General features: G+C 46.6%; 1 protein-coding gene and 1 long non-coding RNA gene across 2 annotated transcripts; both read left to right on the top strand.

Moving 5' to 3' along the window:
• The first annotated feature begins 558 nt into the window (after positions 1-558).
• Positions 559-2,218, top strand: LOC117086706. The gene is made up of 3 exons (XR_004438542.1): positions 559-881; positions 1,207-1,453; positions 1,784-2,218. It is a non-coding gene; the product is annotated as an uncharacterized LOC117086706 (long non-coding RNA).
• Positions 2,219-4,562: 2,344 nt separating this feature from the next.
• Positions 4,563-25,570, top strand: LOC117086745 (inositol hexakisphosphate and diphosphoinositol-pentakisphosphate kinase 1-like). The gene is made up of 17 exons (XM_033216274.1): positions 4,563-5,442; positions 7,155-7,256; positions 8,076-8,162; positions 8,281-8,356; positions 8,505-8,614; positions 8,701-8,783; positions 8,978-9,109; positions 9,266-9,387; positions 9,659-9,841; positions 12,458-12,599; positions 12,786-13,009; positions 13,662-13,789; positions 13,998-14,112; positions 14,284-14,391; positions 15,849-15,997; positions 16,634-16,724; positions 25,498-25,570. The coding sequence occupies exons 1-16, from the start codon at positions 5,435-5,437 to the stop codon at positions 16,707-16,709; spliced, it is 1,845 nt and encodes a 614-aa protein (XP_033072165.1). The 5' UTR covers positions 4,563-5,434; the 3' UTR covers positions 16,710-16,724; positions 25,498-25,570.
• Positions 25,571-25,848: the final 278 nt, after the last annotated feature.

The raw sequence follows: 25,848 nt of genomic DNA, 5'->3' as shown, positions 1-25,848 counted from the left end.
CTGGGTTCAAATGATTCTCCAGCCTCAGCCTCCTGAGTTGTTGGGATTACAGGCATGCGCCACCCCAACATTCTAATTTTTTGTATTTTTAGTAGAGACGGGGTTTCACCACGATGGCCAGACTGTTCTTGAACTCCTGACCTCAAGTGATCTGCCTGCCTTGGCCTCCCAAAGTGCTGAGATTACGGGCATGAGCCACTGTGCCCAGCAGTCAGCTAGAACTTTCTAGTCAAAATTGCAAACCCGGCCGGGTGCGGTGGCTCAAGCCTGTAATCCCAGCACTTTGGGAGGCCGAGACGGGCGGATCACGAGGTCAGGAGATCGAGACCATCCTGGCTAACACGGTGGAACCCCGTCTCCACTAAAAAATACAAAAAAAACTAGCCGGGCGAGGTAGCGGGCGCCTGTAGTCCCAGCTACTGGGAAGGCTGAGGCAGGAGAATGGCATAAACCCGGGAGGCGGAGTTTGCGGTAAGCTGAGATCTGGCCACTGCACTCCAGCCCGGGTGACAGAGCAGACTCCGTCTCAAAAAAAAAAAAAAAATTGCAAGTCCCAGTTGTAATGAAAGAGTTTAAAATAAAGATAGAGAAAATAATTCAAGATTATTTTCAAAATCTATGAGACTAATTACATATATAAGATATCATTTCTGTAAGACAAGTTCATTTACTTAAGAAGTTGGTGGCTTTTACTAGAGTCACTGCTCAGTGTTTCTGAGAGCTTTTGGAGACCATGAAAAATTGCTGATGTGTGACTCAATTTTGTTTTTGGAAAATAATAACAGATATTCATATCCTTACAATTCATATGAACAAATGTTAACCTTTTGTGTATTTGCTTCAGATCTTTTTTTACAATTGAAATAAACATTGTAGATAAGGTTATGCCGGCGCGGTGGCTCAAGCCTGTAATCCCAGCACTTTGGGAGGCCGAGACGGGCGGATCACAAGGTCAGGAGATCGAGACCATCCTGGCTAACATGGTGAAACCCCGTCTTACTAAAAAATATAAAAAACTAGCCGGGCGAGGTGGTGGGTGCCTGTAGTCCAGCTACTCGGGAGGCTGAGGCAGGAGAATGGCGTGAACCCGGGAGGTGGAGCTTGCAGTGAGCTGAGATCCAGCCACTGCACTCTAGCCTGGGCGACAGAGCGAGACTCCGTCTCAAAAAAAAAAAAAAAAAAAAAAAAAAAAACATTGTAGATAAGGTTATGAAGTACCATTTGAATCCTCAGTTCCATTCTCCCTTCTCCTCAAAGGTAACTACTATCATGAATTTGATGTCTTTCTTTCCAGTCCCAGTTTTTATACTTCTGCTAATTATATATGCAGTCATAAACCATATGTAACATTTGTATTTATACAAATAGAATTGTACTGCAGGTATATTTCTGCAGTTTGTATTTGCAAACTGTCCATTTATTACATATAGCTTTTATTTTTACATTGTGATTAGTCTGTCATTTCTCTTTTTTTTTTTTTTTTTTTTTTTTTGAGACGGAGTCTCGCTGTGTCGCTCAGGCTGGAGTGCAGTGGCCGGATCTCAGCTCACTGCAAGCTCCGCCTCCTGGGTTTACGCCATTCTCTCGCCTCAGCCTCCCGAGTAGCTGGGACTACAGGCGCCCGCCATCTCGCCCAGCTAATTTTTTTTTTTGTATTTTTTTAGTAGAGACGTGGTTTCACCGTGTTAGCCAGGATGGTCTCGATCTCCTGACCTCGTGATCCGCCCGTCTCGGCCTCCCAAAGTGCTGGGATTACAGGCTTGAGCCACCGTGCCCGGCCTAGTCTGTCATTTCTATATAAGACATTATATTTATTGATTCTACTTGTAACCTCTGAACTGTTTTGTTTTTCTCATTACCAACAGAGAGATGAAGAAGGTTAAGAACTTCCTCACAAAAGTCTTCTTATGTAGGAGAATTTCTCTACAGCAGGGTTTCTCCACCTCGGCACTACTGAGATTTAAGGCTGGATAATTCTTGGTTGTGAGGAGATATCTTATGCATTTTAGAATGTTCAGCAGTATCCCTGGCATCTACTCACTAGACGCCAATAGTACCTTTCCAATTGTGACAACCAAAAATGTCTCCTGCCAAACGTCCCCTGTGCAGCAAAATCACAGCTGGTTGAGAACCACTACGTTACTTGTGTGTACACAGAAGTGGAACTGCTGGTTCAAGTTAAAGTCTCTCTTTTTTTTTTCTTGAGACAGAGTCTTGCTCTGTCGACCAGGCTGGAGTGCAGTGGCAGATCTTGGGTCACTGCTTGCTCTGCCTCCCAGATTCACGCCATTCTCCTGCCTCAGCCTCCCGAGTAGCTGGGACTGTGGGCACCCACCACCAGGCCCGGTCGATTTTTTTTTTTTTTTGTATTTTTTTAGTAGAGATGGGATTTTGCCATGTTAGCTAGGATGGTCTCAATCTCCTGACCTCGTGATCCGCCCGCCGCAGCCTCCCAAAGTGCTGGGATTATAGGCGTGGGCCACCGCACCCGGCCCTTAAGTTAAAGTCTTAAGATACTCTTACTCGTACAGTTTTAGGCAGGATTTTTTTTTTTTTATTGTTGCTCCTGGTATGAGGGACCTTGGCCTAGACTAGCACTGGTTCTATAGTACCAGGAGACACTAGAGAGAACATTGAGATTTCAGTTTGAGAATGGGTTGGAGAATGCTGTATGGATGCCTGTATCCTCAACCTCCCCTCCCAACCACACTAGACCTCTTTGCCTGAACAGATTTTTTGAACTTGGGCGTCTGTCTTTTATTATTATTATTATTATTACTGTTATTATTATTATTTGAGGCAGGGTCTTACTCTGTCACCCAGGCTGGAGTGCAGTGGCATGATCACAGCTCACTGCATCCTTGACCTCTTGGGCTTAAACAATCCTTCCACCTCAGCCTATTGAGTAGCTGGGACCACTGGCAAGTACTACTCACTATGCCTGGCTAATTTTTAAAAACTTTTTGGCCGGGTATGGTGGTTCATGCCTATAATCCCAGCACTTTGGGAGGCCGAGGTGGGCAGTTCACGAGGTCTGGGGTTTGAGACCAGCCTGGTCAGCATGGTGAAACCCCGTCTCTACTAAAAATAATGCAGGCCGGGAGCAGTGGCTCAAGCCTGTAATCCCAGCACTTTGGGAGGCCAAGAGGGCGGATCACGAGGTCAAGAGATCGAGACCATCCTGGCTAACACGGTGAAACCCCGTCTCTACGAAAAAAATACAAAAAACTAGCCGGGCGAGGTGGCGGGCGCCTGTAGTCCCAGCTACTCGGGAGGCTGAGGCAGGAGAATGGCGTAAACCCGGGAGGCGGAGCTTGCAGTGAGCTGAGATCCGGCCACTGCACTCCAGCCTGGGCGACAGAGCGAGACTCCTTCTCAAAAAAAAAAAAAAAAAAAAATGCAAAATATGGCCGGGCATGGTAGGGTGTGCCTGTGATCCCAGCTGCTCGGGAGGCTGAGTCAGGAGAATTGCTTGAACCCGGGAGGCGGAGGTTGCAGTGAGCTGAGGTAGCGCCACTGCACTCCAGCCTAGGTGACAGAACGAGACTCCGTCTCAAGAAAAGAAAACTAATCTTTTTTTTTCTTTTGAAACAGAGTCTTCTGTCACCCGGGCTGGAGTGCAGTGGTACAGTCACGGCTCACTGTAGTCCTGACCTCTTGGGCTTAAACAATCCTCCCAGGTTAGCCGCCCAAGTAGCTGGGACCCCAGGCATGTGCTACCATCTCTGGCTAATTTAAGAAAAAGCTTTTGTTGGCCGGGCGTGGTAGCTCATGCCTGTAATCCCAGCACTTTGGGAGGCCTAGGCGGACGAATCATGAGGTCAGGAGATCGAGACCATCCTGGCTGGCACGGTGAAACCCCGTCTCTACTAAAAATACAAAAAAAAAAAAATTAGCCGGGCATGGTGACGGGCACCTGTAGTCCCAGCCACTCAGGAAGCTGAGGCAGGAGAATGGCTTGAACCCAGGAGTCGGAGCTTGCAGTGAACCGAGATGGCGCCACTGCACTCCAGGCTGGGCGACAGAGCAAGACTCTGTCTCGATAAAAACAAAAGAAGAAAAAGCTTTTGTAAAGGCACGGTCTCCCTGTATTGCCCAGGCTGGTCTCAAACTCTGAGGCTCAAGCAGTCATCCTGTTTCAGCCTCCCAAAGTGCTGGGATTACAGACATGAGTCACTGCGCCCAGCCTTAAAATTTTTTTGTAGAGATGGGGTCTTGCTATGTTGCCCTGGCTGGTCTCAAACTCCTGAGCCCAAGCGATCCTCCTGCTTCAGCTTCCCAAAATACTGGAATTATAGGGATGAACCGTAGCATCTGGCTGGGCAACTGTCTTTTAAGGTGGAGTAGATGAAAGAGAGAGAGCATGAGGGTTTTATTATTTTTTTAATTTTTGGTTTGAGAGAGGGTCTCACTCTGTCACCCAGGCTGGAGTACAATGGCGTGATCTCGGCTCACTGCAACGTCCACATCCCGGGCTCAAATGATCCTCTTGCCTCAGCCTCCCAAGTAGCTGGAACTACAGGCATGCACCACCATGCCTGCCTAATTTTTGTAGAAACTGGATTTCGACATGTTGCCCAGGCTGGTCTCAAACTCCTAGACTCAAGTGATCTGCCCTCCTCAGCCTCCCAAAACGCTGAAATTATAGGTGTAAGCCAGTGTGCCTGGCCTTAATGTTCTGATATAATACTTAGAATGTAGGGTGCCCTCAATAAATATTTTTTGAGTTAATCTTTGGGAAGAATGAAGATGAGGTTTAAGGGGAAAGGCAGCTGAGCTCTGTCATTCCTCTGCCTTTGAATTAAATCACTGAATTCAACACTACTGTGATGAGGTGGAAAAGGGCTAGGAACATTGTGGAATGAGTCCAAAGTTTGAAATGTCACTCTAACCTTCTCTTCTGGTAGGACTCAACAGTAGCCTTCCTTGAGGACCTGCCTTTCCCATTTACTGCCTGAAGTTAATGTTTCTTGCTGGCCAAATCAGGGACATGCCGGCATTGTAAGGGCTGATTATCTGATCCTCTTACTAATTTATTGGTTGGGGTGGGATGAGCAGGGAGGAAAAGGGATACCTTGCTTTTCTTTTATGGCTCTTTTAGCATCTCAAGTCATAACCCATATGCCTCCTTTCTTGTTGATCCTTCTTCCTATAGCTTTGTTTTGTTTCCCCTTATAGTTCCCTCTTATGCTTTTCATCTCCATCCCTATCTGCACCCACAGCCAGGGGGCTTGGGTTCTGAGCTGATGGGGTACCCCCCTCTGCAGAGCGAGATGAGTGGGTGTTCCGGCAGGGATGTGGTCATTGATGGCCAATGAGGGCGAGAGTACCACTGCCCACTTCTTCCTTGGAGCTGGAGATGAGGGGCTGGGCACCCGTGGAATAGGCATGAAGCCAGAAGAGAGTGACAGCGAGCTCCTTGAGGACGAGGAGGATGAAGTGGTAAGAATGGGGAAAATGATGTAACTTGGTGTTGGAGCCTCTGTCCTCGAGAGTTAAGATTCTATTGATTGGAGATGCCTCTCTGTTCTTTCCAAATGCATAGACTCCCTGTCATAAACAGGCCCTATCCTGGTTTAGGGGAGGGGGCAGTAGAGATTAGTTAGGTTGCCTCTCTTAGAAACCCGTGCCCTAGCCGGGCGTGGGTAATCCTAGCCCTTTAGGAGGCCAAGGTGGCCAGATCATTTGAGGTCAGGAGTTTGTTTTTTTTTTTTTTTTTTGAGACGGAGTCTCGCTCTGCCGCCCAGGCTGGAGTGCAGTGGCCGGGTCTCAGCTCACTGCAAGCTCCGCCTCCTGGGTTTACGCCATTCTCCTGCCTCAGCCTCCCAAGCAGCTGGGACTACAGGCGCCCGCCATGTCGCCCGGCTAGTTTTTTGTATTTTTTAGTAGAGACGGGGTTTCACCATGTTAGCCAGGATGGTCTCGATCTCCTGACCTCGTGATCCGCCCGTCTCGGCCTCCCAAAGTGCTGGGATTACAGGCTTGAGCCACCGCGCCCGGCCGGAGGTCAGGAGTTTGAAACCAGCCTGTCCAACATGGTGAAACCCTGTCTCTACTAAAAATACAAAAATTAGCTGGGCATGGTGGTGGGTGCCTGTAATCCCAGCTACTCGGGAGGCTGAGGCAGGAGAATCGCTTGAGCCCAGGAGTTGGAGGTTGCACTTTGGGAGGCCAAGGCAGGTGGATCACCTGAGGTCAGGTGTTCGAGACCAGCCTGATCAACATGGTGAAACCTTGTTTCTACTAAAAATAAAAAAAATTGGGCAGGCTCGGTGACTTCAGCCTGTAATCCCAGCACTTTGGGAGACCAAGGTGCGTGGATCACCTGAGGTCAGGACTTCGAGACCAACCTGGCCAACATGGTGAAACCCCATCTCTACTAAGAATACAAAAAAAAAAAAAAAAAAGAGCCAGGCATAATGGCGGGCGCCTGTAATCCCAGCTACTTGGGAGGCTGCGAAAGGAGAATCACTTGAACCCAGGAGGTGCAGATTGCAGTGAGCTGAGATCATGCCACTGCACTCCACCCTGGGTGACGAGAGTGAGACTCCATCTCAAAAAAAAAAAAAAAAATTAGCTGTGATGGTGGGCCCCTATAATCTCAGCTGCTCAGGAGGCTGAGGCAGTAGAATCGCTTGATCCGAGGAGGCAGAGGTTGCAGTGAGCTGAGATCATGCCATTGCACTCTAGCCTGGGCAACAAGAGCAAAACTCTGTCTCAAAAACCCAAAAAACTGTGTGTATATATATATATATATACACACACACACACACACACATATGTACATGTATATGTACGTATGTGTGTATATATGTATAAGTGTATATATGTGTATATGTATGCATATATGTATATATGTGTGTGTATGTGTGTGTATACATATATATTATATATATCTGAAGCCCCTATATACTCCTCCCTGGTAACATCCCCTCCCCATCCCCAGAGGGAACCACAATCCATAATTTGGTGTTTGTCATTCACATATATTTATTTATATTTTTACTGCATATGTATGGGTATTTGTTTGTATGTTTTTAGACTTTATATCAACGTATTCTTCTGCCTGCAGCCTGCTTGTTTTTGTGAGGTTCATTCATATGAGTAGTTCTGGTTTATTCGTTTTTACATGGCTTCTTTGTTTCTCTTTCTAGGAATACCATAATGCGGGAGCTTGCCCCACAGTTCCAGATTCCATGGTCCATCCCCACAGAGGCTGAGGACATTCCCATTGTTCCTACCACATCTGGCACTATGTAAGCAAAAGTAAAAGATGTGGAGTAACCTACTTAAGACCCATGGGATTCCTTCAGCCAGACTACTGGTTACTTCCTGACCCCACACTATCTGACTAATGGGGCCTGGGCCTCTTATACACAGTCTTCTTAACTCCACTTATATTCCCTGCCTTTTTTTTTTGAGACAGAGTCTCGCTGTGTTGCCCAGGCTGGAGTGCAGTGGCATGATCTCGGCCCACAGCAACCTCCACCTCCTGGGTTCAGGTGAGCACATCTGGCTAATTTTTGTGTTTTTAGTAGAGACGGGGTTTCACCATGTGACCAGGCGGATCCTGAACTCCTGAGCTCAAGTGATCCACCCGCTTCCCCATTCCAAAGTGCTGCGATTACAGGCGTGAGCCACCGTGCCCAGCCTCCATTTATATTCCTAATCACAGTTTCCTTTTCATTTTCTTTTTTTTTTGTGACAGGGTCTGGCTCTGTCTCCCAGGCTGGAGTGCAGTGGTGCACTCATGGTTCACTGCAGCCTCTACCTCCTGGGCTCAAGTGATCCTCCCACCTCAGCCTCCCAAATAGCTGGGACCACAGGCGTGTGCCACCATGCCTGGATATTTTTTTTCTTTTAACTTTTTTATAGACAGGTCGACCCTATGTTGCTCGTGCTCACCCTATGTTTCTCCTGGGCCTAAGTGATCCTCCCGCCTCAGCCTCCCAAAGTGCTGAGATCACAGGCATGAGCCCTGCTCAGCCCCTCTATTTTTTGACATGTCAAGTAATGTGATGACAGGAGGTGGGATGGAGGTGTGGGAGAGGCTCTGATAACATTTATGATCTTAGGATGGAACTTCGTTGTGTCATTGCAATTGTTCGTCATGGGGATCGTACTCCCAAGCAGAAGATGAAGATGGAAGTGAAACACCCAAGGTAGGAAGAGTGTCCTAATTTACACAAGTAGGTTTTCGTGAGGAAGACTGCTTGGGGGGCAACTCCTGGAGGCTTTGACTGTCTCATCCCACACTGAAGCTTCTCATTATTTCTTTAGGTTTTTTGCTCTGTTTGAAAAACATGGTGGCTACAAGACAGGGAAATTAAAACTCAAGCGACCTGAGCAGCTCCAGGTAAGGTAATGAATCTGGCCAGGAGGAGCAGTACTATGAGAGAGAGAGAGAGAGGGTATGGCATTGGGAGTGTTGATAAAAGACTAGGATCAAAAGGTAACTGTCTAGGACTTGGCCTTCTGCATGGATACCTTATTATTTCCTCTAGGAGGTGCTGGATATCACAAGGCTGTTGTTGGCTGAACTGGAGAAAGAACCAGGTGGTGAGATCGAGGAGAAGACTGGAAAACTAGAGCAGCTGAAGTCTGTATTGGAGATGTGAGAAAGGGGATAGCAAAAGGGAGCCAATAACAGTGAGAGTTGGGGTGCTGGAACAGAAAATAAACTGTGACTTTATCCTGCAGGTATGGTCACTTCTCAGGTATAAACCGGAAGGTACAATTGACTTACTACCCTCATGGAGTAAAAGCTTCTAATGAGGGGCAAGGTAAGATGTAGTCCCCCTTACCATTACCTCTCAGATCTTGTGTTCTTTTTATTTTTTTTTGTCTATCTTCTCTCCCCGCCTATAGATGACCTATACCCCAAATTACGTCTCTGGTCTCCTCAAAAGACCTAACATTTAGATGTTCCCACTACTTTTCTTAGATCTAGACCATTCACTGCCCCTTGTTTCCTCAGATCCCCAGAGGGAGGCTCTGGCCCCATCTCTGTTGCTGGTACTGAAGTGGGGTGGAGAACTCACTCCTGCTGGCCGTGTTCAGGCTGAGGAGCTGGGGCGAGCTTTTCGCTGCATGTACCCTGGAGGACAGGGTGAGTGTTTTGGGGAGTAAACACAACAGGGCTGGGATAAAAATGATTAGAGAGTAAGTTGGGGAAAATCAAGTGACAGAAACAGTGGGGAAATGAATATTTTTTCCTCACGAGTATTTATAGCAGTTCATTCCTGGTCCCCCGCTTTGTCCCCAGGTGACTATGCTGGCTTCCCTGGTTGTGGGCTGCTTCGTCTCCATAGCACTTTCCGCCACGATCTCAAGATCTATGCCTCTGATGAGGGTCGTGTTCAGATGACTGCTGCTGCCTTCGCCAAGGTGCATACTACAGTTCTATAGTCCCAGTTTCCATTAGGTAGAGAAGCAGAGAGTTTAGAGAACCAGTTGGAGCATTTCAGGGTGCTTGTAGGCCAACTCAGAAGTTTCTGCATGTATTGGACCCATTTTGTACTACTGAGAATGAGCTGAGAATTATCAGTGAGGGTAGGCCCCATCTCTTCAACCAGGTCCCATTCGATCCCTGGGACCATCTAGGCCTAGGGATACTGACCTGCAAGGGAAAGAAATAAACCTTGTGCTTTCTCTTTAGGGCCTTCTGGCTCTAGAAGGGGAGCTGACACCCATTTTGGTGCAAATGGTGAAGAGTGCCAACATGAATGGGCTACTGGACAGCGATGGGGATTCCTTGAGCAGCTGCCAGCACCGGGTGAAGGCTCGGCTGCACCATATTTTACAGCAGGATGCGCCCTTTGGCCCTGAGGACTACGACCAGGTCAGGCTCTAAAATAACCTGGATCCCCAAGTCCTAGAATTCTCAATAGTAGGGATCAATAATAACGGTATTTACTGCATGCCAGGCACTGTTTTAGTTGTTTTACACATATTATTTAATCCTTACAGCAACCCTTTGAGATACGTACAGGTCCACAGTCTGTTATGCGTAATTTTGAAAGTTAGAAAGATTTTTTTCTTGACATTAAGATTCATTTGGCAGCTAAACCTGACACAAACTGTCATAAGATTTTTATAATCCTTAGTTTTGCCACTTAGTGTAAATAGTCATGCATTTTGTGGCAGAAATATTAATGTGTTTGGTTGTGCCATAGGCCCTGTTGGGGGTATTATATACATATGGCGTATATACTGTATTCACTTCTAAATTCCCACACATTCTCATTCCAAAGCACAGCTCAGATCCCAAGGACCCTGAACTAAAGAATGTTTCAGTTATCCATTGTTGCATAGTAAACTACCCCAAAACATAGTAATCTAAAACAACAACCATTTTATTATCTCTCACAGTTCCAGGCTCATCTGATCTTGCTTGGAGTCTCTCCTGAAATTGCAGTCAGATATTGACTGGAGCTGGAACCATCTGGAATTTCAGCTGGGATTGTGGGATGGCTGGCTCTCTCCCTCTGCATGCTCTCCCAGTAATCTCAGTGCCCCTTTTCTCCACATGGTTCTTCATATGGTTTCCGTAGCATGATAGTTGGATGTATTAAATGGTAGCTGTAGGGATATTCAAAAGCAGAAGCTTGGCCGGGCGCAGTGGCTCAAGCCTGTAATCCCAGCACTTTGGGAGGCCGAGATGGACGGATCACGAGGTCAGGAGATCGAGACCATCCTGGCTAACACAGTGAAACCCCGTCTCTACTAAAAAAATACAAAAAACTAGCCAGACGATGTGGCGGGCGCCTGTAGTCCCAGCTACTCGGGAGGCTGAGGTAGGAGAATGGCGTGAACCCGGGAGGCGGAGTTTGCAGTGAGCCGAGATCCGGCCACTGCACTCCAGCCTGGGTGACAGAGCGAGACTCTGCCTCAAAAAAAAAAAAAAAAAGGCCGGGCGCAGTGGCTCAAACCTGTAATCCCAGCACTTTGGGAGGCCGAGACGGGTGGATCACGAGGTCAGGAGATCGAGACCATCCTGGCTAACACGGTGAAACCCCGTCTCCACTAAAAAATACAAAAAAAAAAAAACTAGCTGGGCGAGGTGGTGGGCGCCTGTAGTCCCAGCTACTCGGGAGGCTGAGGCAGGAGAATGGCGTAAACCTGAGAGGCGGAGCTTGCAGTGAGCTGAGATCCGGCCACTGCACTCCAGCCTGGGCGACAGAGCCAGACTCTGTCTCAAAAAAAAAAAAAAGCAGAAGCTTAGAAGCTTTCTTAAAGTGTAGGCCCAGAATTAGCACAACATAACTTTGTTATTTTTTATTGGTTAAGCAGTCACCAGGCCAGCCAGTTTTAAGGGAAAGGAAGGAAGACAAATAATTGATGGTGATCTTTAAAGCACTACGAGGACTACAGATCACAAGGACTTTCTTCCCATTTTACAGATGAGGAAACCTAGGCTCAGAAGAATCTAAGCAATTTTCCTCATGTCATCCAGCTAATACAAACCCAAGGAGTCTAACTCCAAAACCCAGGCTGTTACATTGTTTTACAGTATTAATTCTAGTATATGCCATTACCCAATATGGTCATTCTTTTTCCTGCATATCTAGGCCACAATTTACCAGGCAGTGGTTTTCTACTCTTCCCACTCCTCGTTTCTGATAGGTTCTTTTAAAAAAAGTTTAAAAATTTAAAATTGTGGTGCTACTTTAACCATTTTTAAGTGTACAGTTCAGTAGCATTACATGTATTTACATTGTTGTGTAACATTTCTGATTGGTTCTTAAATGAGCTAAGTAAGCACATTGCTCTGATCCCGTAACATTTTCTGTGTTCTCTGAATAGGACTTGATAAGGAACAGGACGTTGCTCCTTTATTTCCCAATCTGTTGCTCACTGTCAAACTCAAAAAAGCTAAGGCAGCTTTCCTTTTCTGCCTTGCCTTCTTTTGCAAGCAAGAATGAAACTTGTGAAGACCTAAATAGAATTGTGCATTTTCAGCCACAATCTTGATTCTCCCTCCCCATTTCTCATTGACTGTTACTGTCCTAAAAGCCTGAGTCGGAACCCAGTTCTGAGGCAGCATTTCTACTCTAGGCTCAGGCTAGCATCTTGTTTAGAGGAAGAAGATGATGTTATCTCTGATCTCTACTCATGAAACCATTCTGTGGAGATTTTGAGGGATTTTGGTTTAATCCTTATTCTCCAGTATTTTCCATGTGTATTCTAGAGCCCTCAAGAAAAGAACTTAGGTCTGTTTTATTTTCTCTGGACTCTAAGACTCTTAAAATCAATCCCTCTTAGATGACTATATGCTAGAGCAGTGCCCTTACCTGAAGGCCTAGAGCTGCTACTATGCCCAGTAACCTAAGAATGCTCACTGGAGTGAACCAGCATACAGATCTGTATTGTGGGTCGTCTCTGTGTAATAAGCTCACAGGAATCTGGGCAATTAGTGCTGAGCTTATCTTTCTTTTCTTCTCTCAATTCTTCCTAGCTGGCTCCCACCAGAAGTATTTCCCTGCTCAACTCCATGACTATCATCCAGAATCCTGTGAAGGTCTGTGATCAGGTATTTGCCCTGATCGAAAACCTCACCCACCAGATCCGGGAACGAATGCAGGACCCCAGGTCTGTAGGTGGGTATGAATACTATCTTCCCTTCAAGGTCTCGGGTATGGATGGGTTTCTCAGGCATTCTTGTGTCATCTCCTAAATGTCAGAGACCAGGCCTCCTCCTGCCTCTGGTTCTACTTCAGAGTCGTCAGGGTCTTTGGTTGGAGGTAAAATCTTTGATTCTTATCTGATTTCTGCCTTTCTTCCAGACCTGCAGCTCTACCACAGTGAGACACTAGAGCTAATGCTACAGCGTTGGAGCAAGCTGGAGCGTGACTTTCGACAGAAGAGTGGGCGCTATGATATCAGTAAGATCCCTGACATCTATGACTGTGTCAAGTATGATGTGCAGCACAATGGGAGTCTGGGACTTGAAGGCACAGCAGAGTTGCTCCGTCTCTCTAAGGCATTGGCTGATGTGGTCATTCCCCAGGTGTGTCTTGTATAAGGGACCTAGCCTGGGGATGAGGGTGTTGGGAAGGAAAGAGAAAAGGTAGAAAGAAAGGGTGATTTGGGACTAGAGGAAAGCCACTTAGAGGAGGAATAAGTTGAGTTTCTTTTTTTTTTTTTTTTTTTTTTTTTTTTGAGATGGAGTCTCGCTCTGCCGCCCAGGCTGGAGTGCAGTGGCCGGATCTCAGCTCACTGCAAGCTCCGCCTCCTGGGTTTACACCATTCTCCTGCCTCAGCCTCCCGAGTAGCTGGGACTACAGGTGCCTGCCACCTCGCCCGGCTAGTTTTTTTTTTTTGTATTTTTTAGTAGAGACGGGGTTTCACCGTGTTAGCCAGGATGGTCTCGATCTCCTGACCTCGCGATCCGCCCGTCTCGGCCTCCCAAAGTGCTGGGATTACAGGCTTGAGCCACCGCGCCCGGCCAATAAGTTGAGTTTCTACATTTCTCAGGGTCCAGTCTGGCTCTTGGTAAGTACAGGAGGCTAATTCAGGAGACATCTGAAGAGGGGGAATGTAGTGGATATGAAAGAAGCCCTAGACGTGAGGTGAAGACAGGCATGATCTTGGTCCTGGGAATATGAGACATGAGAAAACAAGATTTATTGAGGTATTTATTCCTGGCCTGTGGCCCCTAGGAGTATGGGATCAGCCGGGAGGAGAAACTGGAAATTGCTATGGGCTTCTGTCTTCCACTGTTGCGGAAGATACTGCTTGACCTGCAGAGAACCCACGAGGATGAGTCTGTCAACAAGCTGCATCCCCTGTGAGGAAGGGCTGGGAGGGGTGTTGGATGGAGGGAGGGGCATGTCAGGGAGTCTTGGGGGAATCAAGGCTGGGACAGCCTGGGGAAGCAAGAATAGACAAGATTTTGGGATGGAAAGGAGAGAAGTCTTTGAGTTGGGAGAAGAGAGTTTGCAGAAGGGTGGGAGGAGGATTAACTGACTGTGTGAGTGATTTAGCTGTTATCTCAGGTACTCCCGAGGCGTGCTCTCCCCAGGTCGCCACGTTCGAACGCGTCTCTATTTCACCAGTGAGAGCCACGTCCACTCCCTACTCAGTGTCTTCCGTTATGGAGGACTTCTTGATGTAAGGATCCTCCTTCTTCTTTAGCCTGTGAACAGATTTTTTTCCCGGCATTCTTTCACTCTTCTCCTCATGCTTTTTAAATGAAAGCTTTCTCCCTTCTCATTAGCTCCCTGCTCATTCCCTGCCTCCCTTTTCCTTAAGCAATGGCTTACCTCTTTTTGCATTTGGTAGGAGACCCAGGATGCACAATGGCAGCGAGCTTTGGATTATCTTAGTGCCATCTCAGAGCTTAACTGCATGACCCAGATTGTCATCATGCTTTATGAGGACAACACACAGGTGAGGAGCCAGCAGGTTGGGGATGAGAAGAAGGCCCCTTCTTTTGACTTCTATTAAAAAAAAAACTCGCTTATCCTTACGATTTGGAGAATCCAGCTAGGTGTGGCACTTAGGCACAGCATGACACAGAGCATCCAGGAGGTTCTTACTGGAACAGAAAATATGTTCTGGGATATTGCTGAGCCAGAGAGATCACCTAGAACACAGCTCTGGCATTAGGAAGAGTATGGAATTTGGGACAATGTTATAAGTCTTATTTTCTTAAACATGGTTATACATATACCTTCTGCATATGGCTCCACAATGATACTTTTTTTTTTTTTTTTTGAAACAAGGTCTCACTCTGTCACCCAGGCTGGAGTGCGGGGCTGCAATCTGAGCTCACTGCAGCCTTGCAACCTCTGCCTCCTGGGCTCAAGTGATCCTCTCACATCAACCTCCCGAGTAGCTGGGATGACAGACATATGCCACCATGCCTGACTAATTTTTTGTGGAGATAGGGTCTCAATATGTTGCCCAGGCTGGTCTCGAACTCCTGGAATCAAGTAATCTGCATGCTACAGCCTCCCAAAGTGCTAGAATTACAGGTGTGAGCCACTGCTCCCGGCCCAGAAGATACCTTTAAATGTTGTGCTATATGCATCATAGCCAAACTGAGTTATTGTGGAAGGTGATGGGAAGGGTTGTAAAGCTGGAAGTTCAAAAGTCATGTGCAATGGTGAAATCACAAATGGTGGAGATGAGGGAATGAGGATCCTGTAAGAGACAATATATAGTTGAAAGGAAGCTATAACAGGTCAGCCCTGGAATGGGACAAGACCCTGAATTCCTGGGAGGATGAATCCCAACACTTTGGGAGGCCTAAGTGGGAGAATCATTTGAGGTCAGGAGTTTAAAACCAGCCTGGACAACAGGGCAAGATCCTGTCTCTACAAAAAAAATTTTTTAAAATAAAAAATTTAAAAAAAAACAAGGCACAAGCAGAGGAAAGCTCTCAGTATATCATCTCTCAGACTTGATAAGATTGATTTCTTTCTTTCAGGCCTATAGGAAGCTTCCTATTGTAATCACATTCCTTCTTTTCAATTACTAGTGCTGCTTAGACCCTGGCTTATCCAGGGTGATGGTTGTCCAGGATATTTTCCTCAGCTTTGCAAGAAAATCATCTCTCTGCTCCTTGGTCACAGAGCCTTATAATACTAATATTAATATGTATCTTCCTTGCTCTATAAATATAGACATCCAACTTGTCCTTCCCTCCATCCCTTCTTCTCCTCTTGTCATCTCATACTTTTCAACTGTTTTAGATTATAAAACTTATGACCTTCATAGCAGCTATGCCCTAGCTGGTCATCCTCTCTAGCCCTGTAACTAGCTCTGCCCTGTGGGCACTGGGACTTTTGGGATCCTGGGGTTTAAAGGAGCCGTGACTGGCTTTCCACCCGGTCTGATTGCAGGTCATGAACATGCAGTGCACGGGGAACCTGGACCTCATCCCCTTGCGGGGATGGTGCCGCAGGAGGTCAGGAGACCTTCCCGGCCTTCCCCAGCCATCGGCCTACAGCCCCGGGCTGTGTCTACCACTCACCTGGCATCCTGCACACAGGTGTCCCTCCCTACCTCACCTTCCTGTTTTACCTTCTGTCTTTGCCTTTTGGGATCTAGGGACTCAGACACTATCTAGGTGGGATGTGTGTGTATTGGGGGTTGTGTGATTGGGCCCTTGTGGGCATTGTAAGAATTCTGTTTTGTGTTTCTAGGGGTGAGATAGTTGGAGGGGAGGGCTTCTTGGTTCAAACAAGAAATGTAGTATGGTTGCAGTAGCCACAGCTGTCCCATGGAAAGAAGAGAGGGTGGCCAGACTTTCTTATTTGTGGCTGAGCCATTGTGATTGGCTTTCTGAGTCTTGTGGGGGGATGGATACGATTAGGAAACTCTGCTCTGCTGAGAACTAGGAATGGGTTGAATAATGAGTTCTCAAACTCAGATTGGGAATGGGAGGGCTCTGGGAAAAGGCATCTTGAAAATAGAAGTGGCTTCTAGTATAGAAAGATGCCCCAGACGGTTCCCTCCATAAAGTGCATTTTCTGTTCCCTTTTCATCCCTCTTCTCCTATAAATCCTTTGGTTCTTGCAAACTTTCTAACATTGCTTGGCTTTGTAGGGACAGGAATTCAGGACCTGGGTTTTATGCTTTTGGGTTGAGGTGGCAAAATGATTAATATAGAGTCCTTTTTCTGCAGGTACTTTCTGAGACTTCATCCTCAAGGCCTGGTGGCTACCGGCTCTTTTCATCTTCACGGCCACCCACAGAAATGAAGCAGAGTGGCTTAGGTATGGTTTTGCCAGCATTTCTCACCTATTGTTGGAAAAGTTGTCTGTCTGTTCTTCAGAGTTTTATTGTGGGAAACCTTTGTCTTTCGGTTTGGGACCATCCAGTCAGTGGAGTATCATCAGGTGGGGGTAGGGAGGATGAAGTGGGAGAAGCCATAGTTAGATGTGAACTTGGATCTCAGATGATTGTTCCATCCCAGGAAGGTGTTCATCTCTTGGTTTTCTATACCAATCACATTTCCCTGGCCAAAGGGCATTTTTCTGGCTTTCCCTCTCATTCCTTATCTGTCCCTCCAGTCTAGTCCAGACCTTAAGGGGCCATGGAGACTCTGAACCTTCAGAGTTATCAGAGACAGAGCTATAAATAGAGGTACTTGCAACCCTCGTAAATGTATTCCTCATTTGAAGAATTGTGCCATGTCTTCCCCTGAAACCTGTGTTTTTCACATCTCCGCTCTTGCCCTTCCTACCACCTTGCCCTTTCCTCCATCATCTCCTAATCCTGTAACTTTTTCCCCTTCCTTCTGGAAAATTGACAAGTCTGAGACTGGTGTAGTGGCAGAGGCATCTCTCAGGACTTTGAGGAAATGTCTCTTGATTTTTGGATCCCTGGAAAGGGGTAGAGAACATCATTCAACTTTTTTTGAGAGCACAGACGGCAGGAAGGACCAAGCCTCAGAGGGTATTGTATTCTTTGGGTGGGGGGTCGGTCCTTGGGAGGAACTATCTCTGAGCACAGTGCCTTGTGAGCCAATAACTAGAACTGGAGGTCAGACATGATTGTGTGGGGTCTGGACTTGGTCCCCTTGCTCTTTCTATCTTGTCCTATCATTCTATTTAGCGCCTCTAATTTTTCTGTTGCTTTTGTCCTTGGCACCCATTTTCGTGGCCCCAAAATGGTCAGCTTTTGGACTAGCAGGAGGGAGAAAGGTTTTGATAACTTTCCAGGCTAATTTTATGAGAATAAGTTGCCTTCTAGATTCCTGAAATGAGAAAGATAGTTTGGGGCATGAGAAGTAAATGACAAGTATATAGATCTGGCCAGGCGCAGTGGCTTATGCCTATAATTCCAGCACTTTGGGAGGCCGAGGAAAGCAGATCACTTGAGGTCAGGAGTTCTGAGACTAGCCTGGCCAACATAGTGAAACCCCATCTCTACTTAAAATACAAAAATTAGCTGAGCATGGTGACACATGCCTGTAATCCCAGCTACTGGGAGGTTGAGACACGAGAATTGCTTGAATCCAGAAGATGGAGGTTGCAGTGAGCTGTGATTGTGCCCCCTATACTCCAGCCTGGGTGACAGAGTGACACTCCATCTCAAAAATACAAAAAGAAAAAGAAAAACAAAACAAAAACCGAAACAACAGTAGTGTAGATCTATGACATGGGCCTCTCTTCCCAGAAGTCTCAGTAAAGAATAGGCTCCAGACAGACTAGAAAAGAGGATAGGCTGGCCGGGCACGGTGGCTCAAGCCTGTAATCCCAGCACTTTGGGAGGCCGAGGCGGGCGGATCACAAGGTCAGGAGATCAAGACCATCCTGGCTAACACGGTGAAACCCCGTCTCTACTAAAAAGTACAAAAAACTAGCCGGGCGAGGTGGCGGGCGCCTGTAATCCCAGCTACTCGGGAGGCTGAGGCAGGAGAATGGCGTGAACCTGGGAGGCGGAGCTTGCAGTGAACTGAGATCCGGCTTGGGCGACAGAGCGAGACTCTGTCTCAAAAAAAAAAAAAAAGAAAGAAAGAAAGAAAAGAGGATAGGTGTGTCTGGCCCAGTTAAGTGGGCCATGGGTATGCTTACAAAAACAAGGCAGAAGTGTGGACATGGAGCTGGTTGGCAGATGGTGGTGGTAAGGTAGAGACCACCCTCTGAGATGATCTGGGGACTGGGCAGAACAGAGTTGGCACGACTGCACCAGAAAGTATTCAGTGGAGGAAGTGTATGTAGGACAAAGCTTGGGGTGGTCTGGGATAGAGCCAGCTAGTTTTAGCTTTGCTGAAGAAAAGCAGTCATATTTAGCAACTGTTATTACTCTCTGGAATCTCATTCCAGAGCCTGTTTGAACGTGAAAGGTGGAGGAAGTTGCTGTATAGAGGAGAGGTCCTGAATTCCTGGGTTGGAATCATCAGCCATCTGAACTTCCTGATTGCTCTGGTGACCCCGAAATCCTGGGACCCCTGAAACGATGGTCCCTTCTTGGTGGCCTCAAGGGAATTGAACTCCTTTCCACTCCATCCATAGGGAAGCCCTATGAATGTTAAGTCACAAGCCAAATCCAGGGTCTTGGCTAAGATGGATTTGGAAAGAGGGAGGCAAATCCTGAGAACTTGGGTGTCAGTCTTGTTTCTTCTTGACAACTCTGTCCTTATAGGCTATAGTAGGAGAAGGGACCATGGAGTCCTAACCCTCCTCTAGATCAAATGTTGGGGACAGTGACTGGTCTGACTTATTCCATACTTGAGAGAATATTCAAATTTTATTTAATCCTCTCATTGGCAATAGAGTTCTCTTTGCTTTCTTTGAATTTATATGTGTGGGCAACTGGCTTTGAGCATAGGCTTAGAAGATAATAGATTTTTGAGAGCAGAAAAAAACATGTCTTTATGTTGTTTCCTGTATTCCTTCTTAGTAGGGTGCTCATCACATAATAGGCATGCTTTACATATAATCAACTGATTCTTCACATGCCCTTCAATTTCTGTCCATGTTAATTTCAGAAACTGTGCTGGTTCCTGAAAAATAGTTATTTATTTTCTAACAATATAGTTGGTCCTCAGAGTCAGGAGACCTGGGTTCTAGTCCAGCTTAGCTGCTAAAGAACTGTGTGACCTTGAGCAAAGGAGGTCCCTTTTGGATCTCAGTTTCTTCATCTCTAAAATAAGAAAGTTGAACTGGATGGTCTCTGAGTCCCTTCTAGCTTAAAAAATTCAATGAGGCAGGGGGTTGTGGCTCACACCTATAATCCCAGCACTATGGGAGGCCAAGGTGGGAGGGTCACTTGAGCTCAGGAGTTAGAGACCAACTGGGCAACATAGTGAGACCTCGTTTCTATGAAAAATAAAAAAATTGTCCAGGCATGGTGGCATGTGCTGGCAATCCCATCTACTTGGGAAGCTGAGGTGGGAGGATCACTTGAGCCTGGGAGACCAAGGCTGCAGTGAGCTATGATTGTGCCACTGCACTCCAGCCTGGGCAACAGAGTGAGACCCTGTCTTAAAAAAAGAAAAAATTATGAGCCTCATACTTTAATTCTTGGGAAAGGTAAAAAGGCCTGAAGGGAGGGGATGCTGGATGAAAAGCTTAGGAAGGATCAGAAGGGTGCCAGCTGAGTGTTCAGAATACAGTCTCTGGCGTCAGTCAAAGACTTTTCCTTTCAAATCTATAAGGACTAGATTTCTGGGTTTCTCAAGCTATATATCCAGGGTAAGGGGTGCCCAATTAAATCTAGGGGGAATCTAGAGCAACCTACCTATTATTTGAGCATTTCTGAGAGCCACCTCGAGAGCACAGTCTATCCCTTTCAGTGTGTTGAATCCCCTAATATGACTAACCCTGCATTTGTAGTGGCCTCTTGTCTCTGCCATGTAACTCTTCAGAAGAATCCCCCTTTTGCTTGCCCACTGTGACTATGCAGAAGTGTAAAGCCATTTGTGGAATGGCCACATGGTGGTGGCTCTGAATGGCTGTGTGTGTGTCTTGATGTTATCATGTGAAGTCGTGTATAGTTCTGTGTGATAGTTGTGGCTTTACATGACTATTAACACACTCCCAGCTTGCAGGCTCACAGTGCAAGGGCTGTTCAGCACCACAGTGCTGGGTGGCTCCTCCAGCACCCCAAATCTTCAGGACTATGTCTGCAGCCATGGCAAAAAGCTACCACCTGCCAGTCTGAAGCACTGAGATGGTATGTGGGTGGGTTTTGGGGGATAACTCCTTTTTTCACTTGTCTCTCAGCAAGGACATAGCTCAAGAACTATTCATGCTTAAGATGACACTGGCCTGCCGGGCGCGGTGGCTGATGCCTGTAATCCCAGCACTTTGGGAAGCCGAGGCAGGCAGATCACTAGGTCAGGAGTTCAAGACCAGCCTGGCCAACATGGTGAAACCCCATCTCTAATAAAAATAGAAAAATTAGCTGGGCGTGCTGGCGTACACCTGTAATCCCAGCTACTTGGGAGGCTGAGGCAGCAGAATCGCTTGAACCCGGGAGGCGGAGGCTGCAGTGAGCTGAGATTGTGTCACTGCACTCTCCAGCCTGGGTGACAGAGTGAGACTCAGTCTCAAAAAAAAAAAAAAAAGATGACACTGGCCTTATAACAAGTTTTCTTCATCAGTAATACATGGGAGAAAGAACCAGGACCCCTTCCACCCCTCCATTTGCATTCCCTCTTGCCATAAAAATACTACTTTTTTATCCTTATCCCTTCGTAATCTCCCACATACAGTCCTGTTGCATCAGTTTGTACTCTTTCCTGGATTCTGGCCTGTAGGGGTAAGGACCAAGGAGGATGATGCATGGTTGGGAAGAATGTAGTGGAACCTCAATTAAAATCCAGCAAATTGGGTTTAGGGAAGGGAATGTTGCTCAGCTAAGGCAGAAATGATAATATGGAAAGAGACTGGGGGAAGGGATAATATTTCTATGAAGATTTTATTTCCAAATGACCAGAAAGAGGACACAGTGGTAAAATTAGGGTTGTTTGTAGGGGTGTATTGTGGTAGAGATGACACATAGATTCCTAAGAGATTTACCAAAGGAAAAGAGATTGACATGTGTTAGTTAGAAATCCAAGGGATGAGGAGGGGAGCAGTTCCAATAAGTAACTTTAAAGTAAAGAATATATGGCCGGGCGCGGTGGCTTATGCCTGTAATCCCAGCAGTTTGGTAGGCCTAGGTGGGCAATCACGAGGTCAGGAGATCGAGACCATTCTGGCTGTCACGGTGAAACCCCGTCTCTACTAAAAATACAAAATATTAGCTGAGCGTGGTGGCGGGCGCCTGTAGTCCCAGCTCCTCGGGAGGCTTAGGCAGGAGAATCGCATGAACCCGGGAGGCAGAGCTTGCAATGAGCCAAGATCGCGCCCCTGCACTCCAGCCTGGGCGACAGAGTGAGACTCCGTCTCAAAAAAATAAAATAAAATAAAATAAAATAAAATGACAGACTATCTTGTGGGCAAACTCCAGAGTAGAGGGTGGGGACAAGGGTGGGTATAATCCCCATGATGTCTTTTCTCCCCAGAGCTCTTATTTGTCCCGACCGTAAAATGATTTCTGTGTCATTTGCAAAGCATCCGACTAACAGTATGTTTGCTTCTGACTCAGTGTCATTCTTCCTCACCATGTCACCTCTAGACACTTGACTCTGAGTTTTGACACTGACTTTGCCTCTCCTTCCACTGTGTTGACACTCTGCTGTCTCTGAGCCACTCACTAAGTGTCCCTCCTGGGATGGTTTCCTTGTGACAGCCTTAGTCTTGGCTGCAGCTTGGCTTCCCCATCCCTGTGGCAACTCAGGGTCTTACTTCCATAATCACCGTCATCACTTTTGTTAGCATCACCACCAAAACACCATCAAAACCTCTCCCTTTCCTATCACATGACTGCCAGGCTGTGTACAGATATGATGGTTCCCCTTCTTAGGATGGGAATAGTGTTTCCTAGATTGATTCCATTTCTTCTCTTCTCCCATACCCCCAATTCCTCAGCTTATATAACTTTGATCTTTCTGTTTTTTCTCCAACTCTTTTGTTGGGGTGGATGTGGATAACTAGTTTGTTCTTCTTTTGGAGCAGTGCTGCAGTTCCCAGCTCCTAAGCCTACTTATATGGGTGTTAGTCTTGAGTATATAGTTTCCCATCTCCATATTTCTTTCTCCTGCCATTATGTGTATGTTGTGTGGCTCTTGTGCTCCTGACATTTGCTTTATGTTACTACTAACCTAGTGCCTGGGCCTAGAAAACAAGAGCCCAGGTTGCTTTGGGATAAAAAATAAAGAGTAGGAGGTAGTAGGTAAAAGAGAAAGGACCGTACCTTGAGTTTTTAAGTGTAGTTTCCATGTGGCACCAGCCTACCTATGGGATGTCTGCTGGGGATTCTGGGGGAGCTTAGGAATGAATAATATTTTAAGAACATTGAAGAACCGGGTCTGCCCACACTGCGGTGGGAGAGCTTGGAGATCTCTGTAAACCATAAATTGAGGGGTATGGTCTCTTTGTAGGGTATAGCAGGAGAACCGAGGCTCACTCTCTTTGTAAGTTGTATCCTTGGTATCCTTATTTTTCTCTCTGTATTATATTTTGTCTTCAAGGTGAATCTAGTTTTTAGGTATGGTTTTCTTCTATTCAAGAGCTAAGACTCTCTGAGGGAAGTAAAATTAGACTACCAAACCTCTATATGCTAATCTCCTGTTGCCTAGCAAGTGACAGCTGCTAGATTTTAGCCCAGTCAGGTTGTACATCTTCACAAGGCACTGCTGAAATCTCTCCCTAGGTTGACTAGCCTATGCTGGCTCAGTTTATCCCTGCCCCCAGGCTCCCAATTGTGCCTGTGGCAGGAATTCCCATTCAGAGCCTCATGGGTGTGCCCGCTCATTTAGCTTCAAGCTCTTCTGTCCTTCATGTGCCACAGCCATCTCCAGAATAGAACCTGATGCATCAATAGCACAGCCTGGGACTTGGACTTAGGGTCCACAGTATAGTACGAGGAACGTGGGCTACTCAAATCAGAGCTAAATCACATATCTCCTAGTTCTTAGGTGCCATAAGAAAAGACCCAAGTCCATAAAGCAGACCCTCAGACCTATGTACCTCCAGTTCCCCAAAGCCCTGTTTAGCAGCCTCACCCATTGAAGAAGTTTTAATTCTGCCAAAAGGAGGTGAGGAAAAAAGAGCTGGATAATGCAGGTATTGTGCAGGAAAACAAATTTAAGATCCCCAATACCCTGCACACTTCCTCAGGGGTCTTGTGGCCTCCTTTGTTTTTCTTGTGCTGGAGCTTGGAGGCTAATATGCTTAAGAAGCCAGAATCTGGGTTCTACCTGTTGACAACAGCAGAAATTTGGAGCTGTATGTCACTTGCTGAGGAAGATTATCTAGATTCAATTTGACCCTCAAGAAATATGAAGGCTCTCCTCCATGGCCAAGATCTTGCTTGACTGACCAGCAATTACAAAGTGGATGTTTTGTCTGTAGTTGCAGATAAGTCACAGCAGCTCTGTCATCACCATCTCCTTGCCATGATATCTGGCTTTGAAACAGCAGCTAGACATACTGGACCTGGCTTTGAAAAAGAGGCAAGGCAGTGTGTCTTCACACTTTGATGAGAGAGCAGCCCTCAGCCTATCCCTGCCTCTGTTCCTGATAAGCTGCTGTTATATCCTGTAACTATATCCAGCACACAAGTATAGCCTGTTACTAAACTGCACACTGAACTCACCAAAGTAAATTAATAAAGTGGGAAAGACTGTGGCTCACGCTCATCCAGAATGTCAGCATGTGACCACTGGATTTGTCAAGCCCATTATCTTCTAGGGACCCATGTAACTATGTGACCATTGGTACATACAGTTAGTGCTCACAAGACTAGCCTAGGTAGAGCTGAAATCTGTCCTGACATCCAAGCTAAGGTCTCTGAAGACCACAGTCTCATGGGATCACCTTGTGGAGCCAGTTCTGGTCTGGGAGTTTTGAGCAGTCATCCTCAGCTGCCTTGATTCTACCTTCTCTATACCAACATCCCGTATTCAAGTTCTTGTCCATCCTCACATCATGTCTTAAGATCCCATACCTTTTCTCTAAGATCTTTCCCTGTTGTTCCTCTTACACTCCTCTCCACATGCCTTTGACTGCCTTCAACCTTTTGTAGCTCAATTACATGCATCCACAAAGTTTGCCAAGTAGCTAAAATGAGGGGTTCAGAATCAAAGCTTTTCCACTCACCAGCTGAAAAACGTGCAGTTAGACTCACCAGCAGTGGGAAGAAAATGTAAAATTTTATCTAACTTTCAGCTTCATAATGGATACAGTATCTCTAAGTCCTGAGTTTTATGTGTACTTTTTTTTTTAACTGATTGTTTAAACAACAGTAAGGTCAGGGATGGTTAGTCAATATTGGTATTTTCACATATTGATTCCATTTTCCACACATACCATTTTAAAGGAGTTCTACATCTGGTTTCCTGTCAGTCGCCTGTGCCAGCTGCCTAATACCATCCCTGTCTTTGGCTATCTTAGAGTGTGGTCCAGAAGGCCTGCCCTAAAAATCAGCCTTTTTAGCTTGACTGTCTTGATACCCAATGCTATCCTTGACACTCTGAGTGACTTTGAACTTTTCATTTTTATCCCTACTTCATAAATCCATTCATCTGAGAATGCAGGCCCTAAGTAGGGTTCATCCAATGATGAGGGATCCTGAAGCTGTAGTCAAGACTCCCAGCCACAAAACTGCCAGCTCACCCCTGTTCACAATGATGTGACTGCTGTCTACAAGCACCGACTCAATTATGCTCAAGGAGGAAGGGGAGGACATTGCTGTATGATGAGGTCTCACTTATCCCTTCTTTCAGACTCGTTGTGTGATGACACCACTCTTCTTCCCTGCAAGAGATGCCCAGTGGCTCTGACCATCTCTGCTTCTCTCTTAGCTCACCTTGGATCTGAGTGTCCCCACCTCCCAGTAATGCTTGTGCTAGTCAGTGCCCCCCTCATTGTCTCTCCCTCTTCTCTTTCTCTATCTTTGTTCCTCCTGCCGTGGTCCCCTCACCCCCTCCAGAGCTGCTGGATGACCAGCACCCTGTGGTCCGGTTGCTGCGCAGTTTTTCCTCTGACTGTACAGGGGGCCGGCCGGTCTCCTTGGATGCCACGCTGGCGCATCACCTGCACCAGTGCTCCTACCACCTGCGCCTCTTCCGGAACTGGCTGCGCTCAGGCCAGGATGATCCCGGGTGCCTCTACGGTACCCCCTGCCACCAAGCTGGCTGCTGCCATTACCCTGGCTGGGACTGACTGCTTTGCTTATTGCACTTCTGGCAGGAGAACCCACCTATTTCTTTCTCCTGTTTGCCTTGAGGTTATGTAACTTGCATTTAGTGGCTTGGATGGGATTGGGGCGGACTGCCTGGTA

This window comes from Trachypithecus francoisi, unplaced genomic scaffold (genome assembly GCF_009764315.1).
Source record: "Trachypithecus francoisi isolate TF-2019V2 unplaced genomic scaffold, Tfra_2.0 Contig00594, whole genome shotgun sequence".
In the NCBI taxonomy this organism is placed as follows: domain Eukaryota; kingdom Metazoa; phylum Chordata; class Mammalia; order Primates; family Cercopithecidae; genus Trachypithecus; species Trachypithecus francoisi.
This window is presented reverse-complemented; position numbering and strand designations above follow the sequence as displayed.